The sequence below is a fragment of the Vipera ursinii genome (genome assembly GCF_947247035.1).
Source record: "Vipera ursinii genome assembly, chromosome: 6".
Taxonomy (NCBI): domain Eukaryota; kingdom Metazoa; phylum Chordata; class Lepidosauria; order Squamata; family Viperidae; genus Vipera; species Vipera ursinii.
The window spans coordinates 87,568,535-87,588,243 of NC_139515.1; the positions used below are offsets into that span (position 1 = coordinate 87,568,535).

Sequence of the window (19,709 nt, forward strand, 5' to 3'; positions counted from 1 at the left end):
GTGTGTGTGTGTGTGTGTGTGTGTGTGTCTTGAGCACAGCTAGCAGACGTGTGAATCAACAAGGCAATAGTAGCTGCTGGTCTTGTGAGTGTACAAAGCAAGGACTTTGGGGGAATCACTCATTCGGTAAGCTTAGGTGAGAAGGATGTGGATGAGGGTATGAGTGTGTGTGTGTGTGTGTGTGTGTGTGAGCACAGCTAGCAGACGTGTGAATCAACAAGGCAACGGTAGCTGCTGGTCTTGTCAGCGTACAAAGCAAGGACTTTGGGGGAATCAGTCATTCGGTAAGCTTAGGTGAGAAGGATGTGGATAAGGGTATGAGTGTGTGTGTGTGTGTGTGTGTGTGTGTGTGAGAGAGAGAGAGAGAGAGAGAGGGGGGGAGGGGGGAGAGAGATCCAATGAATTGAAGAGAATATTTGTATATTTGTAGCTGAGAGTTGAAATGTGGAGTCCTCTTAGCTTGGATGTTTTCTTGCAGACTTTTCCTGACCCAACTAGATAACATCATGAGTGCTAGAAGGGAGTGGGGTTGGAGGAGGAGGAAGAGGAGGAGGACGAGGAGGAGGAGGAGAACCGTGGGGTCACTGGTGCTCACTGTTTTCTTGCAGACATTTCATGACCCAATGAGGTAACATCACCAGTGCTAAAAGGAAATGTGTTTTGCAGAATGGAGGAGGAGGAGGAGGAGACGACTGTGAGGTCCTTGATGATTTTCCTGCAGACATTTCATGAGCCAAGTAGGTCACCTCACCAGCGTGAGAAGGCTTGTGCTGGAAAGCTTCTAAACACTGATGTTACCTAGCTGGGTTGTGAAACGTCTGCAAGAAAACCACCAAGCTCGGAGAGCGCCAAGGAACCCACCAGTCCAACCGTGAGCTACAAATATTCTCTTCTATCGGTAACACTACAATCTCTGTAACAGCGGAGAAGAACCACAGCAGCCTACATCACCAGCAAGGAGAATGCTGTTTTAAATAGCAAGAGATCTTCGGAGGAATTTGGGAAAGCTGGTGAAATGAAGTTCCGGGCAAGGTTATCTCAGCTCAAAAAATATGCAGAGATTAGTCATTTTGCACCTCCAGAGGGAATCAAGTATCTCCTGGACTGGAGCTGCCTTACCTGCAAAAGCCACAATTTTTACCACCTCTCCAGGTGTAAGGGTGTAGTTCAAGATCTGTTGTTGTTCACTGGTGGGTTGTAAGTCAGGACTGTTGATGAACAGAAGCAGAAGGAAGTCAAAGGCTAACATAGGTAATAACCGGGTGGTTTTTGCAACGTAGCAAATAGTCTAACTCAAGGTTTCTCAATGATGGCATCTTAGAAGGTGCCGACTTCAACTCCCAGAATTCCCCAGCCAGCGAATGCTGGCTGGGGAATTCTGGGAGGTGAAGACCAGGCAGCTTAAAGTGGTCAAGGTCCAGACGCACTGCGCCAAATTTATTCTCCGATTCTCCTCAGGGAAGTTATCAACATTGGTCAACATTGTGTAAAGACCGCCGTTGTTAACAGCCACGGCCGGACGGTTACACCTGGCCCTTTCACCTACAACCACATCTGAGCCCCGCATTTCTGTGGCTAAGCGAGATTACTGTGCCGTCGGTTTTGCCTCCTTGCCACAACTGGTTAAGCGAACCGCTGCAGTTGTTAAGGTAGTCACACGCTTGTTAAACGAACCGGGCTTCCCCCCATTGACTTCGCTTGTCGGAAGGTCGCAAAAGGGGATGGCGTGACCTCAAGGACGCTGCAGCCGTCGTTAAGTAAGAGGCGCTAGCTAAGCATCTGAATTTTGGTCCCAGGAGCGGGGGGGGGGGGGGTACTGCAAAGGTGGGGAAGACGGTCCCGAGTCGCACTTTTTTCAGGACCGTTGTACGTTCGGACGGCCACTAAACGAAGTCGAGGACGGCCTGAAGGAACCCACAAAATTAACGCACGTACCTAAGACCTCTGTCACGGCTGGGTGATTCGGGGTTGGTGACGGGGGCGCTACGGGGCGAATTTTCCAGGTGATACAGGCCACAGAAAAGAGTGTAGTGGAGCCTAGAAGCGTACAGAGAACGGGAAAAGTTAAAATGAGCCTCAGAAGAAAATTCTCAAATTGGGCAGGATCCAGGAAATAATTAATGAACCAACCCTTCAAAGCAGCAGCCTCTTTTTACAGATGCGGGAGAAAGCCTGAGCGAAGTTGCCACTGCTTTAATGAGCAGGAGAGGCGTTTCCTTTTTAGCTCTTTCTTGGCATCCCGCCTTTATCATTTTTACACACAACTCGAGGGGGCGAACATATCCGACACATCTTCCCTCTCTTTCCCCACAACAACCCTGTGAGGTGGGTTGGGCTGAGAGAGAGAGAGAGAGAGAGAGAGAGAGAGAGAGAGAGAGAGAGAGAGAGAGAGAGAGAGAGAGAGACTAGCCCAAAGTCAACTACATGGCTTTCATGCCTAAGGTGGGACTAGAACTCACCATCTCCTGTGGTCCAAAGTCACCCAGCCAGCTTTCATAGTGAAGATGGGACTAGAACTCACTTGTCTCCGGCTGATTGGTCCAAAGTCACCCAGTTGGCTTTCATGCCTAAAGCGGGACTAGAACTCACCGTCTCTTGGTGACTGGCCCAAACTCACACACACAGCTGGTTTTCAAGCGTAAGGGACTAGAACTCACTATCTCCTGCTGATTGGCCCAAGTCATCCACCTGGCTTTCATGTCTAAGGCGGGACTAGAACTCACCATCTCCTGGTGATTGGCCCAAGTCACCCAGCTGGCTTTCATGCCCAAGGCGGGACTAGAACTCACCGACTCCTGGTGACTGGCCCAAAGTCACCCAGCTGGTTTTCATTCCTAAGGTGGAACTAGAACTCACCGTCTCCTGCTTTCTAGCCCGGTGCCTTACCCACAGGACCAAACCGTCTCTCATGCTAAATTTTGAACTTTTTGCAAAACATGCCCAGCCCTACCAAAGATATATTCCTAGTTTTACTACTGCCATAAACTATAGGCATCTGTCCTAGGATCCTCCTGACCCTTTGCAAACTTACCTGTTGCTGATCTGGACCCCATTCTCTCGCATGGCGTAAAGGAGGGTGGCCGTGCAGTACAACATTTCATTGATGTCCATCAGCGTCATGGGAGGGGTGGGCCTTTGGAGGCAGGCCACCAGCTCCTGAACATCCCAAACGCCTCCAGCGAAGAGCACAATGGCCGCCATCACCGCCCGAACATAGGCCGCCTGGAAGAACATGGGTGGGATTATGATCAGGGTGGGGGCAACCTTTGGAGTCTCACAGGTGGCATTATCCGTCCTGGATGACACCTACAGGAGAGCAGGATGAACAGTATAAGAAGTCCTCAACTTATAAGTATTAAAGGCCTGGGGTGTCCTCGGCGCTCTCTGAAATCGGTGGTGTTCTTGCAGGAGGAGAGAGGAGGAGGAGGAGGAGGAAGAGGAGGAGGAGGAGGAGGTTCTCAGTGCTCTCTTGAGCTGTTTTCTTGTAGACATTTCATTACCCAACTAGGTAACACGATCAGTGCTAGAAGGGAGAGGAGCTCTCTGAGCTTGACTGTTTTCTTGCAGACGTTTCATGACCCAAGTAGGTAACATCATCAATGCTAGAAAGCAGTGGGCTTATGGTGAGGAGGAGGAGGAGGAGGAGGAGCAGGAGGAAAACTGTGGGGTCATTGGCGCTCTCTGATCTTGGTTGTTTCCTTGCAGACATTTCATGACCCCACTAGGCACGGATAGTGTAACCTAGTGGGGAAAGGGTTCACTCTTTAACATCCCCACCCATGGACAGACTTTGCCATAGTTTCAAGTGGAAAACTGTCAGCCTCCTACACCAGGGGTAGGCAACCTTGGCTCTTTTATGACTCGTGGACTTCAACTCCCAGAATTCCTGAGCCAGCATGGGGGAACTATGACTCCCTCATGACTCGTGGACTTCAACTCCCAGAATTCCTGAGCCAGCATGGGGGAACTATGGCTCCCTCATGACTCGTGGACTTCAACTCCCAGAATTCCTGAGTCAGCATGGGGGAACTATGGCTCCCTCATGACTCGTGGACTTCAACTCCCAGAATTCCTGAGCCAGCATGGGGGAACTATGGCTCCCTCATGACTCGTGGACTTCAACTCCCAGAATTCCTGAGTCAGCATGGGGGAACTATGGCCCCTTGATGACTGGTGGACTTCAACTTCCAGAATTCCTGAGCCAGCATGGGGAAACTATGGCCCCTTCATGACTGGTGGACTTCAACTTCCAGAATTCCTGAGCCAGCATGGGGGAACTATGGCTCCCTCATGACTCGTGGACTTCAACTCCCAGAATTCCTGAGCCAGCATGGGGGAACTATGGCTCCCTCATGACTCGTGGACTTCAACTCCCAGAATTCCTGAGCCAGCATGAGGGAACTATGGCCCCCTCATGACTTGTGGACTTCAACTCCCAGAATTCCTGAGCCAGCATGGGGAAACTATGGCCCCTTCATGACTTGGGGACTTCAACTCCCAGAATTCCTGAGCCAGCATGGCTCAGCGTGGAAACTTCTCCCTTTTCCCTCAGCATGGCTGGCTCAGGAATTCTGGGAGTTGAAGTCCACGAGTCATGAAGGGGCCATAGTTCCCCCATGATGGCTCAGGAATTCTGGGAGCTGAAGTCCACGAGTCATAAAAGAGCCAAGGTTGCCTACCCCATCCTAGACCAACTGAATCGGAAAACCCCAGTGTTCCTGGAAGCCTGGCATTCCGACAAATCCCACAACGGTCGCTAAATGAACAGTTGTTTAAGTCACGGACTATCTGCCTTGGAATCCGTTGCCCTTTTGTGTGATCATCCAATCGACATTCTGAGCAAGAAAAACCATCTCCCAGGGGAAACACCATCGAAACACGCCCAAAGATCAATTCCGGATAAGTGTTTAACTCTGCCGAAACATACTTTCCCTTTGCAACTCTCCAAATCCGGAAGATTCTTGGCGATGCAGATTTCCGCCTTGGGAAAGAGCGAGTGGCCTTCCAGACACGCGAGGATAGTGGTAGGATCTCGGCAGCGGCAGCTCCGAACAGCGGCAACACACCTGGATTGGGAAGAGAAACATGGACAGGTGACGGCCTTATCTCTGTGGACACAAAACAATCCCCCGGTTTAAGATGGATAACGGCCCTCAGAATTATGACCGATCCTCGCAGTTACAACCACTGCAGCATCCGCACGGTCACATGATCAAAGTTCGGGCTCTTGGCAACCAGCCTGTGTCCCGGATGGTTGCATCCTCCCAGGGATTAAGCGATCGCCGTCTGCCACCTTGCCGTCTGGCAGCCGACAAGCAAACTCAATGGGGGAAGCCAGATTCGCTCAAAAACCCAAATGATTCCCTTAACGACTGCAGTGATCTGCTTAACGACCGTGGCAAAAAGGATCAATAAAATCAGGCACACTTAACAACCTCCTGGCTTAGCAAGGAATAGAAATAGAAATAGAAACAGGAATAGAAATAAATAGAAATAGGAATAGAATAGAATAGAATGCAGAATAGAGGGGAAGGGAAGGGAAGGGAAGGGAAGGGAAGGGAAGGGAAGGGAAGGGAAGGGAAGGGAAGGAGAAAATATGGAATGGAATCGAATGAAATGGAATAGAATAGAATAGATTAGAAAATGAAGAGAAGAGAAGAGAAGAGAAGAGAAGAGAAGAGAAGAGAAGAGAAGAGAAGAGAAGAGAAGAAGAGAATATGGAATGGAATGGAATGGAAGAGAAAAGAGAAAATAGAAGGGAAGGGAATAGAAAATATGGAATGGAATGGAATGGAATGGAATGGAATGGAATGGAATGGAATAGAATAGAATAGAATAGAATAGAATAGAATAGAATAGAATAGAATAGAATAGAATAGAATAGAATAGAATAGAATAGAATAGAATAGAATAGAATAGAATAGAATAGAATAGAATATATGCAATAGAATAGAATAGAATAGAATATATGCAATAGAATAGAATAGAATAGAATAGAATAGAATAGAATAGAATAGAATAGAATAGAATAGAATAGAAAATATGCAATAGAATAGAATAGAAAATATGGAATGGAATAGAATAGAATAGAATAGAATAGAATAGAATAGAATAGAATAGAATAGAATAGAACAGAACAGAACAGAACAGAACAGAACAGAATAGAATAGAATAATGGAATGGAATACAATAGAAAATAGAATAGGGACCTAGTAGATCATTTCTGACAGTTGGCTGTTCTGTCTCTTCTTAAAGGCCTCCGGGCATGAAGCTCCCACAACTTCTGAAGGCAACTTCTGTTCCATTGATTGTTGATTGTTCTCACTGAGAGAAAAATTCTCCTTATTTCTAGTCTGAATCTCTCCTTGGATCAGTTTCCATCCGTTCTGCCGTGTCTGGCCTTAGGGTGCTCTCAGCTGTGGTCCTAACTCAAGGACCGCCCACAGCAGGACACCTCATCATAACTAAAGCCAAGCAGATGATTTGCCACTGTGCTATCTGTTAGAGATTAAACTTGATTTGGGTGACAATATTATATAATGGAGTAAAAGCACCTTTAAGGAGTTAAACGGCCTAAGGGTGTGGCTGTAATTATTCCACATAAAAGAGAGTTAGATGTTACACATAGTTGCTCTTGTATATGTGTTTGATGTTAGTGTTTGGATACCTCTTGTTCTCTTGTTTGCTAACCTGATATTTATTCTCTCAAGAATCAACTGCTTGCTACAGTGTATATTGTTTTTGATATTGGTAAGCAGCTTTTGTATTTTGATACTATGTTTTTATGGACTGACTTTTATGTGCATGATACTGGATTGATATTTGGACTATTTCTTACTGTGTTTCTTTTTGTTGTCTGAGTAAAAATAAGTTATAAAACTCGTGTTAGTGCATTACTGTTTGCCTAAAAGTCCCAGTACAACTTCCACTGTGTATTAATAATACTCTGTTAAACAAACCATTTTTTCAACAACATATTCTAACACTATCGTGGAGACCACTCACCGGATCAATCCCAGCATGCACCGGGGCTGCTTTTGGGTTAAGCCGTAGCATTGCAGGATGATTCGAACAGTCAGCAAGGCTGAGTCGACGGCGTTCACATACTGACAGTATAGCTTCTTCCAAGGAATGAACTGAAAAGCCAGAAGAAAACAGGGAATATTATGAGTTGGGGCTTATATATACATATACATATACATATACATATACATATACATATACATATACATATACATATACATATACATATACATATACATATACATATACACAGGGCTTTTTTTGTCATAGAACGCTCAGAACGGAGTTCCGGCTTCCCTTGAGGACCACTCAGAGGCTCCAACTGGTACAGATCATGCTTTGCTCGCACGAGCACGAAGCCGAAGACACCAGCCTGAAGATGACGAGTGGGACCTCGTCGAAACGTCGCCAAGACACCCTCAATCTTACACGGGAAAAGTCCCGAATACGCCAAGACCTACATATATATAATCCAGCCTTTATTGTTTTTACGTGCTTGTGAATCGAGTCGTTCCCTTTTGATGGCAAACACGTTTCGCTTTAGGGAAACCAACCTATCCAAAGCTTCAACTCCCAGAATTTCCCAACCAGCATGTTTCGTGACCAGAACTAGTTAGTATCTTCAACCCATTAGTGCTAGAAGGGATTGGGATGTTACAGGGTGCAGGAGGGGAGGAGGAGGAGGAGGAAGAGAAAGAAGTAGGAGAAAAAGGAGGAGAAGAAGGAAGTAGAAGTGGGAGGAGGAGAAGGAGGAGGAGGAAAAAGGAGAAGAAAGAAATAGAAGAGGGAGGAGGGAGAAGGAAAAAGAAGTGGGAGGAGGAGGAGGAGGAGGAGGAAAAAGGAGATGAAAGAAATAGAAGAGGGGGGAGGAAAAGGAAGTAGAAGTAAAAGGGGGAGGGGGAGGAAGTAGAAGGAGGAGGAGAAGAAATAGAAGAGGGAGGAGGGAGGAGAAGAAGGAAGTAGAAGTGGGGGGAGGAGGACGGGGTGGGTGGGGAGAAATGGTGACTATTCACTTCCCAGGATTCTGGGAACTAAAATCCACCCGTGTTAAAGTGGCCACGTTTGGAAGAAGACTGCAGTAAAACACCGTGGATGTTCCCTAGCTGGGCCACGAAACGTCTGCACGAAACCCCCCCCCAAGCTCAGACAGCACCAAGGACCCCACAGGTCAACCCCGAGCTCTGACGTCCTCTTCTAGACCCTCTCTCTCTCTGTTTGTCCTTAAAGCTGGCATTCCCAGACGCTGAGAAAGCCAACGGTGAGCATAACCAACCCAGCGATGCCCTCGCCGTAATGTCCCGTTGCCTGGAGGCGGTCCGGGTCTGGATGGGGAGAAACAGGCTTCGTCTCAATCCTGCCAAGACTGAGTGGCTGTGCGTACAGGCATCTCGAGTGAACCATTCTATTCCACCTTTAATGATGGGGGGTGAGGTGTTACCCCCCGTTGATAGGGCCCGCAACTTGGGCGTCCTCCTGGATTCGCGGCTCAGTTTTGAAGATCATATAGGAGCCGTGGCCAGGGGGGCTTTTGCCCAGGTTCGCCTGGTGCGCCAGTTGCGGCCCTATCTGGACCGAGACGACCTACGCACAGTCACTCATGCGCTCGTGACCTCCCGGTTGGACTACTGTAACGCTCTCTACATGGGGCTGCCCTTGAGGACCACTCGGAGGCTTCAGCTGGTGCAGAATGCGGCCGCGCGAGTTGTGATGGGGGTTTCCCGATATTCCCATGTAACACCTCTACTCCGCGAGCTGCATTGGCTTCCGGTTGCCCTCCGGGTGAGATTCAAGGTGCTGGTGATGACCTATAAAGCCCTAAATGGCGAGGGTCCGGGATATTTGAGGGAACACCTACTGCCGGCATCAAACTCCCTTCGTCCTGTGCACTCCCACAGGGAGGGCCTTCTCAGGGTGCCACCGGCAAAAGACTGCCGGCGGATAACACCCAGGGGAAGGGCCTTCTCAGTGGGCGCGCCTGCCCTCTGGAACCAGCTGCCCGTAGAGCTTAGGACTGCCCCTGACCTTCGGTCATTCCGCCGGGACCTGAAGACCTGGCTCTTCGAGCTTTCCGGCTAGGACTGAGCATTTTAATTGTAATTTTATTTTAATTGGGTTTCAATTGGAGTTTAACAGGGGTTTTATTTTATTCAAGGACTAAATTTAATTAATTTTAATTGTTCTTAACTTTTGTAATTGTATTGTTGTATTGTTATTTTAAATTCCTTGTGAACCACCCTGAGTCCTACGGGGCAGAATGCGGCCGCGCAAGTTGTGATGGGAGTCTCCCGATACTCCCATGTAACACCTCTACTCCGCGAGCTGCATTGGCTCCCGGTTGCCCTCCGGGTGAAATTCAAGGTGCTGGTGATGACCTCTAAAGCCCTACATGGCCTGGGTCTGGGATATCTGAGGGAACACCTGCTGCCGGCATCAAGCTCCCTTCGCCCAGTGCGCTCCCACAGGGAGGGTCTTCTCAGGGTGCCACCGGTAAGAGATTGCCGGCGGGTGACACCCAGGGATAGGGCCTTCTCAGTGGGGGCGCCTGCCCTTTGGAACCAGCTGCCGGTGGAGCTGAGGACTGCCCCCGACCTCCGTTCATTCCGCCGGGGCCTGAAGACCTGGCTCTTCGAGCTCTCTGGCCCAGGCTGAGGATTAATTTATTTTAATTGGGGGTTTTATTTATACAGGGATAAATTTAATCTTTTTTAAACTTGTTTTTTAACTTTTGTATTTTTGGTTTTTAATTACCCTGTAAACCGCCCTGAGTCCTCCGGGAAAGGGCGGTATAGAAATGTAATAAAGTAAATAAATAAATAAATAAATAAATAAATAAATAAATAAATAAATAAATAAATAAATAAACATAAACATAACCTGCGACCTGGAGGGATGGCTTCAGAGATGTTTCCTCCTGAGCATCTCAAAAAAGATCTTTGCCCCAACGGAAAAGGGACTCCAAGCCGAAGGATGGAATCCTGACAATGATAGTGAAACCACGGGAGAAACCAGGTCCTGCCCACCATTCCTGGGATAAGGGCATCGCTTACCCTCATGTCAGAGATGATACCTCTCCAGCGTTGACACACCCGACAGAGGTTCTGGAGAAGGTCCGCTACGGGCACCAGGGCAAAGATCTTCTGAAGGACTTCATCTGGCAGCTCCTCCAAGCTTCCCTGAGGTACCTCGTTCCCAGACTCAATTCCCAAGAGCCCAAAGTGGGCATCGGGAAGAGGGTCCACCTCGACGTCGCGAACTTCTTGCTTGACAGCGCCAACACCGGAGCTCTCCTCGGCAGGCCTCACCAACGATGGCCTGTGTTCTTGGACCTCTTGGCCAGCGCTTCCGTCGGAGTGGCTAGCTCCCGGGGAGAAACGGAATCGTTTCCTGGGGGCCACCCATGTCTCCCCTTCACCTCCAAGGAGACTGCAGGAGTCGTCTGAGTCGGGGGCCAAATCAAGAGCAAAGTTCTCCAGAGCTTCCTCAGCTTTGACGCTCTTGCTTTCCGCCACGTTACCGGAGCATTTCACGAGGCAGGAAGTACTCCTGAAGTAATCCGTCATGGTGCTTTGGCGACCTGCCCACCCAACAGAGACAAAGGGAAGACAATTACAGCAGCTTCCAAGGGCAGCTTCGGCCATGTCGAAGAGCAGGGCGCTGGCAGACAGTGGTAGGCCTCTATGCAGGTGGTCCTCGACTTATAACCATTTAGTGACCATTCAAAGTTAGAACAGCACTGAAAAGGGGGACTTATGACCATTTTTCACCCTTACTACCGTTGTAGCATCCCCGTGCTCACGTGATCACAAGTCAGACGCTCAGCGATGGGCTCACATTTATGACGGTCACAGGGTCCCGGGATTGTATGTACGTATGCTTCTGACAGTCCACGGGGAAGCCAGATTCCCTAAACAACCGTCTTCCTAACTTAGCCCTTGTGGTTCCCTCGGCCATTGCGGCAAGATTGCAAAAGGGCGCAAAATTCATTTAACCAACGTCTCGCTTAGCAATGGAAACGTTGGCCTCCGTTGGGGTCGTAAGTCAAGGACTGCCTTACCCATCTCCCATTTAAGCCTTTAAGCGCCGGTATCCGCAGAGCAGATGTAAAATTATAAAAGCTGCAACCTTGAAACAAGTAGGAGAGAAGATACGTGTAGGGTCCTTGGTGCCCTACTACGAGCTTGGTGGTCTTCTTGGTTTTGTTGGAGATGTTTCATGACTAGCTAACATCAATGTTAGAAGGGAGTGGGGTGAAGAGGAGGAGGAGGAGGAGGAAGACTGTGGGGGTCCTTGGTGCTCTCTGAGCTGGGTTGTTTTCTTGCAGATGTTTCATGACCCAACTAGGTAATGTCAGCACTCCTAGAAGAGAGAGGAGGAGGAGGAGGAGGAGGAGGAGGAGGAGGAGGAGGAGGAGGAGGAGGAGGAGGAGGAGGAGGAGGAGATGATTGTGGAGTCCTTGGTGCTCTCTGAGCTGGGTGGTTTTCATGTACATGACATCTCACGACCCAACTATGTCATATCATCAGCTCTCTCTATACACGTGGCTATATAAACAGGGCGCCAACCTCTAAGAACAGGGGACAACTCAGCACCAAACTGTTGCAACGCACCCTCCATATCTTGCATTGCAACGACACAACAACACGGCTTTTGTGCCCTGAAACCGTTAACTGATCTCTTCAGGAAAGGACCTGTTCAGTCTTGCAACACAATGTAAAGGGTCACCACTCAACACACCTTTGGAATGCTTCTTCCTCCGAGGAGTTGGGTGAAGGCCCCTACAGGAACCTGGGTTGCCCGGCCTCCTGGTGAGGGGCTGCGTCAGGGCGGCTGTGCCTTCTGGGCTCTGCCGAAGAGCTTCACAATCACTCGCTGTCAGGTGGAGTTGCTTGAAAGATCTCACTGACCCACAAGGAAAAACAGAGAAAAATGGCATTGGATGACAGGAGACTTAACTAGTGAAAGACAAAAAAACGGGTCCATTGCAAATCCAGACAGACAGAGAGAGAGAGATGATAGACAGAGTATAGATAGATAGACAGACAACAAGGACACAGATGATAGATGATAGATGGATAGTTAGATATAGACAGACAGATAGATAAAGAGATATGGATGGATGGATGGATGGATGGATGGATGGATGGATGGATGGACAGATAGACAGGCAGGCAAGCAGGCAGACACAGATGATAGAGACATGATAGATAGATAGATAGATAATAGATAGATAGATAGATAGATAGATAGATAGATAGATAGATGGATGGATGGATGGATGGATAGATGGATAGTTAAGGTACTTTAACGGTAGATGGATGGATAGATGGATGGATGGATAGATAGATAGATAGATAGATAGATAGATAGATAGATAGATAGATAGATAGATAGATAGATAGATAGATAGTTAAGGTACTTTAACGGTAGATAGATGGATAGATAGATAGACAGACAAACAGACAGACAGACAGACAGACAGACAGACAGACAGATAGATAGATAGATAGTTAAGGTACTTTAACGGTAGATAGATGGATAGATAGATAGATGGATGGATAGATAGATAGATAGATAGATAGATAGATAGATAGATAGATAGATAGATAGATAGTTAAGGTACTTTAACGGTGGATGGATGGATGGATGGATGGATAGATAGATAGATAGATAGATAGATAGATAGATTAGATAGATTAGATAGATTAGATAGATAGATAGATAGATAGATAGATAGATAGATGGATAAATAGATAAGGTACTTTAACGGTAGACCAAAGGCAGCTGGAGAAACCTGAAAAACAAATCTGATAACCTTTTTTGTCATTTTGTATTGTGAGCACACTATCACGTTAAAAATGAAATTCTGCTGCCTGCTCTCAAAAGAATACAAACACACAGATACACACACACACTAATCACTGTCCATTTTGAATACATAGCGGAAAGTGGGGAAAACAATCAATCAATAATAACAAAAAACAAATGCACAGGAGTTCAATTCGGTGGCCAGGTTGACATTTCAGGCTAAGGGACGCTTGTTTTGTCTGTTTAACTTATATGCCGCCCATCTCACTATCCTGGGCGACTCAGGGAGGTGTTTAACAGTAATAAAACTGAGATTTTAATCTCCCATCATTGCCATTAAGGCAGACCCCAAACCAGCCCTTCCTTTTCAGAGGCACAGCCTCACGCCTTCAGCCGGGCTTTCTCAACCTCGGCAACCTTTTCAGGGGTGGGTGGGCTCCCACTCCCAGAATCCCCCCAGCCTGCATGCAGGGGATGATAGGACATGTAATACCCCCCTTCGGATGGCCCCAGAACTCCCCAGTCCTTTCGCCGCGGCCTCAAAACACTCCTTTTCCACCTGGCTAACCTGGACTGACAGGGATTTTAATTATGTTTACAAGTTTAACTCTATTCTCTTTAATTTATTATTTCAATTTTTAATTTTAATTTACTGTACAGAGACCTTTAGGTTTTGTTGTTGTTAGCCGCCCTGAGTCCCTCGGGAGATAGGGCGGGATATAAGTTCCATAAATAAATAAATAAATAAATAAATAAATAAATAAATAAATAATAAATAAATAAATAAATAAATAAATAAATAAATAAATAAATAAATCTCTGGAGGGCGCCAGGTTGACGATGGTCGGCTTGCAACTGACCTTTTTTTTTTCTTCTCCTCCACCCCCTCCCAAAGCAATTCAATTATTTTTTCCCCTCCAAAAAAAAAATCCGGATGGGATAATAGTCCCTTCCCCAGCCCTAACGCCAAGAATCCCACTAGCAATTGGGAAGCTAAATTTGGACGTACTTCGATCCGCTCCGTCTAACCTGCGACCAGCCTCCGCTGCCTCCTGCGCGAACCCCGCAACTCTTCGCCCCGGGACGCCCAATTTAAAGGCTTCCGCCCACGAAGCCCCGCCCCCCGAGGGGTCTCTGCCGACCTATCGCAGGGCTGGCTCCGTATGGCTCCTCCTTCTTTCGAGCGGAGAGGTTGCCCGACGCGGACCAATGAAAGCTCGCGCGGAATTTGACGGGCACGCCCCTCCCCAAAGAGATCCAGAAAAAACGACAAGCGTTTTAGTACCACGCAGCACTCACTTCCGGTTCTCCCACGCCCTTGCGGGGTTTTTAATGTTTGTGTTTGTGTGTGTGTGTGTGTGTGTGAGAGAGAGAGAGAGAGAAGGCTGAATTCAGCTCTTTCTGGCTTGTCAAAAAGTCTCCTTTATGGTTAAATATAAATACTTTCAGGTCTGCCCCAGAGCATTCTGGGAGAATAAAATGTTCTGATGTGACTTTGTCCATGGTTTCTGCCCTGATAGCAACTGGGTCCATTACAGGCAGTCCTCCACTTGCGACCAAAAAAATGGACCCCCCCCCCGAATTTGGTTGCTAAGTGGAACTAAAGAGGAAATGTACTAAAATAATTGTGAAACAAATGTGTTCTTGTCCTTAGAACAGACGCTGATCAAGGAAGCCTTAATCCTGTTAGCGGAACTATACGTATTCCCGGCGACTGTCTTAAAGAGGAATGTACTAAAGTCCTGGTTTAAGCAAACATAGTCTTGTCCCTGATGCAGATGTTGATTGGGATAACCATATCCTGTCTGTGAAACTACACGTACTGCAAGTAATTTTCTTCTGTAAACTCTTTTCGGATAAGAATGTGTAGAATATTAACCACATAAGTAACAATGTATTATTAGGAATTAGAGGTGTATAAACAGGTCGTCTGTTCATGAGCCCTTCGGAGTTCAGACCTTTTGCTTTGTTTAAGCCTTCTGAACCTGCGCATTAAACCTTTCCTTTTCTGAAGAGCTGGCGTGAGTCTCTTCTTTCTACAACAGAACATTTGTTAAGTGGGTTTTGCCTCAGTTTGCGACCTTAATGGCCACAGATGTTAAGTGAGTCGCTGCAGTTGTTAAAGTTAGCCGCACGGTCGTTAAGTGAATCTGGATCCCCTGATTGACTCTGCTTATCAGAAGGTCGCAAAAGGGGATCGCGTGACCCCCGGGGACGCTGAGACCGTCGTAAATATGAACCAGTTGCAGAGCATCCACATTTTGATCACGTGACCGCGAGGATGCTGCAACGGTCGTAAGTGTGGAAAGTGGTCACAAGTGAGATTTCCACACTTTTAAGACCTTTCATGCCACAGTTGTTAAATGAATCACTGCAGTCGTGAAGTTAGTAACACGGTTGTTATGTGTGTGAGAGAAAGAGAGATAGACAGGCAGACACAGACAGATGATAGATATAGAAAGATATGGATAATAGATACATACATAGATAGATACATAGACAGAGAGATAGATAGATAGATAGATAGATAGATACACACATATATAGATATAGATACACACATATACATATACATATATGTGCAATGGTATAAAATCCTTGAACTCTGGGATACTTGTAAAACAGTTGTATATTATTTAAAAACCATAAAAACCATAAAATCAATCATTTATGAATTCTAAAAATCTAAAAATCGGCTGTCTTAGCTTTCGCTGATCCACTGTCAGTGTCATCAGAGTAGGCACTAGAGGATGGGGAGTTTACCTATAAACCCAATTGACTTCGTGTCCTACTCACTGCTTGTGTATGGAACAAAATTGTAATCGAATCTGGATGTTCTGCTTTGGATACCACGAAGCCCCCCTCGCTCCCAGAAGGTAACAAGGAAAACAGGTCGTAAAGAGGATGTGTAGTGTCCCAGAAAAATCTTGTGGACACTGCCCAAGCATCACTTACATGCCCTGTAAACTACCGACAATCTTTTCTGCTGTCCTTACCACTCTCTGCACCGCCTTCCTGTCCAAAACAGTGATGTTCCCATTCCAGACAGTAATACAATAAGACAGGTTGCTCTCGATGGTCCCTCTATAGAAAGTGCTGAGGACAGGGGAAGTAAGATGTGCTTTTCTCATCATGCGACGCAGAAAACGTGGGCGCTGCTGTGTCCACTTCACCAGTGTCTCCCTGTTCAGAGACCAAGGTAGTCTATTCATTAGCTGCACACCCAGAAACCTGATGTTGCTAACCACCTCCAGAGGTGAATCAGCAATACACAGAGGTAATAATAATAATAATAGTAATAATAGTAATAATAGTAATAATAATAATAATAAAATAATAATAATAATAATAATAATAATAATAATAATAATAATAATAATAATAAGAAGAAGAAGAAGAAGAAGAAGAAGTAGTAGTTAGAAGGGACCGTGGAGGTCATCTAGTCCAACCCCCTGCTAAGGCAGGAAACCCTATACCATTTCAGACAAATGGCTGTCCAGTCTCTTCTTAAAAACTTCCAGTGTTGGAGCATTCACCACTTCTGGAGGCAGGTTGTTCCACTGGTTAATTGTTCTAACTGTCAGGAAGTTTCTCCTTAGTTCTAGGTTGCTAGAACTAGTTCTAGGTTGCTTAGTTCTAGGTTCTAGGTGTGTGACTGTACCTGCCTGTTCTGAAATTGACAGTGAACTCTTTTGTTTTTCCAACTTTTTAAAACAAGTCTGTTTTCCTTAAAAGTATGGCCCCCAAAGGTCGGAGGGGGAATTTCATCCTTAGATCCTCTAAAAATTAATATATTTCGAGCATGACAATTTTAAGTTCTGTTGACATCAACTCCCACAATTTCCCAGCCAACCTGCTTAAGATACGTGGACTTTAAGTCCCAGAATTCCCCAGCCAGCACTTGAAGATGGGTGGACTTAAACTCCCAGAATTCCCTAGCCACCACACGTACCAAGAGATGCCAATCAAATTTTAATGTTTTTGTGTCTCTGCTTCCTGAAGAAGTTATCCCAGGGAGAGAAAAAAATGGGCTCGTCCGGGATTTGAACCCGGGACCTCTCGCACCCTAAGCGAGAATCATACCCCTAGACCAACGAGCCAGCTGTTTCAGATGCCTTCCAGATGTTTCTTTCAGACTGTCTGCTAATTAGAGGCTCAAATTTCTTTCTTGGCTCATGGCAACCGGCGCCACATTTATGCGCCGGTTGCCTGCACATTTTTCGTCAGTAAAAACTCTTTTAACTCTTTACTGGGATTTGAACTGTCGACCAAGCGCACCATCCAGGAAAGGGCGAGCGTGATGGATTGCATAAACATTTAAATGTACTTAGTTTATTTAAATAACATTTTTATTGATGAAATTAAATAAATGTCTCTGTTGCTAAGTGAGACATTTGTTTAGTGAGTTTTGCTCAATTTGACGAGCTTCCTTGCCAATTCTGGCTGGGGATAATAGGATGTGTATGTACCACTAGTCCTCTTGGCTTACAAGAGTTTGTTTAGTGGTAAGGGCATCAGAGAAGAGCTTCATAGGAAACTCACTTCCTGGTATTCAGGATGCTGCTCACAAGCGCTTAGAGCTCAAAGCACTGTTAGAGACCCCACCCGCCCACTTTATGGCCTGTTTCTGTTGCTGCCCCTCTGGGAGGAGGTTTGGAAGTATTTATAGCAGGACTGCCCGATTGTGTAACAGCTTTGTTTCCTGGGCTATCCGTCAGGTAAATGGGCAGGATTCGTTTTTCTCGCCATGGACAGGTATACATATAACCCGAACTAGACTGCGATGTCTCTCTGTGTCACAACTGTGGATGTATGCATAATTCTGCATTTATTTATTTATTTTTGTCATATTTATGTGGTGTGTATCGGAGGTGGTGACCCTTTGAGAACTGCGTGCAACGAAATTTCATTTTAATGTATGCCGAGTAGGGTACATTCAAAGTGACAATAAAGTTATTCTATTCTATTCTGTTCCGTTCCATTCCATATTTTCTGTTCTGTTCTATTTTATATATTCCATTCTATTCCATTCCATATTATTCTATTCTAATTCTAATTCTATTCTATTCCATTCCATATTTTCTGTTCTGTTGTATTTTATCTATTCTATTCTATTCTATTCTATTCTATTCTATTCTATTCTATTCTATTCTATTCTATTCTATTCTATTCTATTCTATTCTATACTATTCTATTCTATTCTATACTATTCTATTCCATTCCATTCCATTCCATTCCATATTTTCTGTTCTGTTCTATTGTATATATTCCATTCCATTCTATATTTTCTATTCTATTCTATTCTATTCTATTCTATTCTATTCTATTCTATTCTATTCTATTCTATTCTATTCTATTCTATTCTATTCCCATCACCATCTATTCTATTCTATTCTATTCTATTCTATTCTGTTCTGTTCTGTTCTGTTCTGTTCTGTTCTATTCTATTCTATTCTATTCTATTCTATTCTATTCTATTCTATTCTGTATTTTACTATTCTGTTCTATTCTATTCTATTCTATTCTATTCTATTCTATTCTATTCTATTCTATTCTATTCTATTCTATTCCACTCCATATTTTCTATTCTATTCTATTCTATTCTATTCTATTCTATTCTATTCTATTCTATTCTATTCTATTCTATTCTATTCTATTCTATTCTATTCTATTCTATTCTATTCCATTCCATTCCATTCCATTCCATTCCATTCCATTCCATTCTATTCTATTCTATTCTATTCTGACTGTTCAAAGTTACAATGACACTGAAAAAAGTGACTTATGACTATTTTTCACGCTTACAAGCCTTGCAGTCACGTGATCCCCTTTTGCGACCTTCCGACAAGCAAAGTCGAGGGAGGGAAGCACGATTCACTTAACAATTGGGGTACTAACTTAAAAACTGCAGCGATGCCACTTAACAATCCTGACAAGAATAGGTTGTCAAACGGGGCAAGAATTCACTTAACCTCTGTCACGCTTAGCAACAGAAATTTGCTAAGGTCTGTTGTGGTGGTGGGCTCCATCAAGTCCTTCCCACATTCCTTTGCTTTCTTTTTCTTGACAAACAGCCAGGGCGATTTTCAAAATTCCCTTTAATAACTTCCTCACTTAGGAGCTGCAGTTTTGCAGTCTTAAGTCTAAGGCAGGGGTAGGCAACCACGGCTCTTTTATGACTCATGGACTTCAACTCCCAGAATTCCTGAGCCAGCATGAGGGAACTTTGGCCCCCTCATGACTTGTGGACTTCAACTCCCAGAATTCCTGAGCCAGCATGGGGGAACTATGGGCCCTTCATGACTTGTGGACTTCAACTCCCAGAATTCCTGAGCCAGCATGGGGGAACTATGGCCCCTTCATGACTTGTGGACTTCAACTCCCAGAATTCCTGAGCCAGCATGAGGGAACTTTGGCCCCCTCATGACTTGTGGACTTCAACTCCCAGAATTCCTGAGCCAGCATGGGGGAACTATGGCCCCTTCATGACTTGTGGACTTCAACTCCCAGAATTCCTGAGCCAGCATGAGGGAACTTTGGCCCCCTCATGACTTGTGGACTTCAACTCCCAGAATTCCTGAGCCAGCATGGGGGAACTATGGGCCCTTCATGACTTGTGGACTTCAACTCCCAGAATTCCTGAGCCGGCATGGGGGAACTATGGCCCCTTCATTACTTGTCGACTTCAACTCCCAGAATTCCTGAGCCAGCATGAGGGAACTTTGGCCCCCTCATGACTTGTGGACTTCAACTCCCAGAATTCCTGAGCCAGCATGGGGGAACTATGGGCCCTTCATGACTTGTGGACTTCAACTCCCAGAATTCCTGAGCCAGCATGGGGGAACTATGGGCCCTTCATGACTTGTGGACTTCAACTCCCA

The 19,709-nt window shown here is 45.7% G+C and overlaps 2 protein-coding genes across 2 annotated transcripts in view; one reads left to right on the forward strand and one right to left on the reverse strand.

The window, feature by feature from the left end:
- The window catches only part of LOC310642028 (F-box DNA helicase 1-like), a 74,854-nt gene extending 60,973 nt beyond the window's left edge, over window positions 1-13,881 (reverse strand). The window contains exons 1-8 of the mRNA XM_083365405.1: window positions 13,838-13,881; window positions 11,758-11,922; window positions 10,071-10,597; window positions 7,006-7,136; window positions 4,928-5,066; window positions 3,032-3,306; window positions 1,936-2,037; window positions 1,120-1,208 (exon numbers count right to left, since the gene is read on the reverse strand). Of these exons, the coding sequence (XP_083221531.1) occupies window positions 1,120-1,208; window positions 1,936-2,037; window positions 3,032-3,306; window positions 4,928-5,066; window positions 7,006-7,136; window positions 10,071-10,597; window positions 11,758-11,922; window position 13,838 (1,429 nt within the window). The 5' untranslated portion in view covers window positions 13,839-13,881. The remainder of the gene's footprint in view (window positions 1-1,119; window positions 1,209-1,935; window positions 2,038-3,031; window positions 3,307-4,927; window positions 5,067-7,005; window positions 7,137-10,070; window positions 10,598-11,757; window positions 11,923-13,837) is intronic.
- The window catches only part of EXOC4 (exocyst complex component 4), a 733,833-nt gene that overhangs the window by 642,467 nt on the left and 71,657 nt on the right, over window positions 1-19,709 (forward strand). The window lies entirely within an intron of this gene.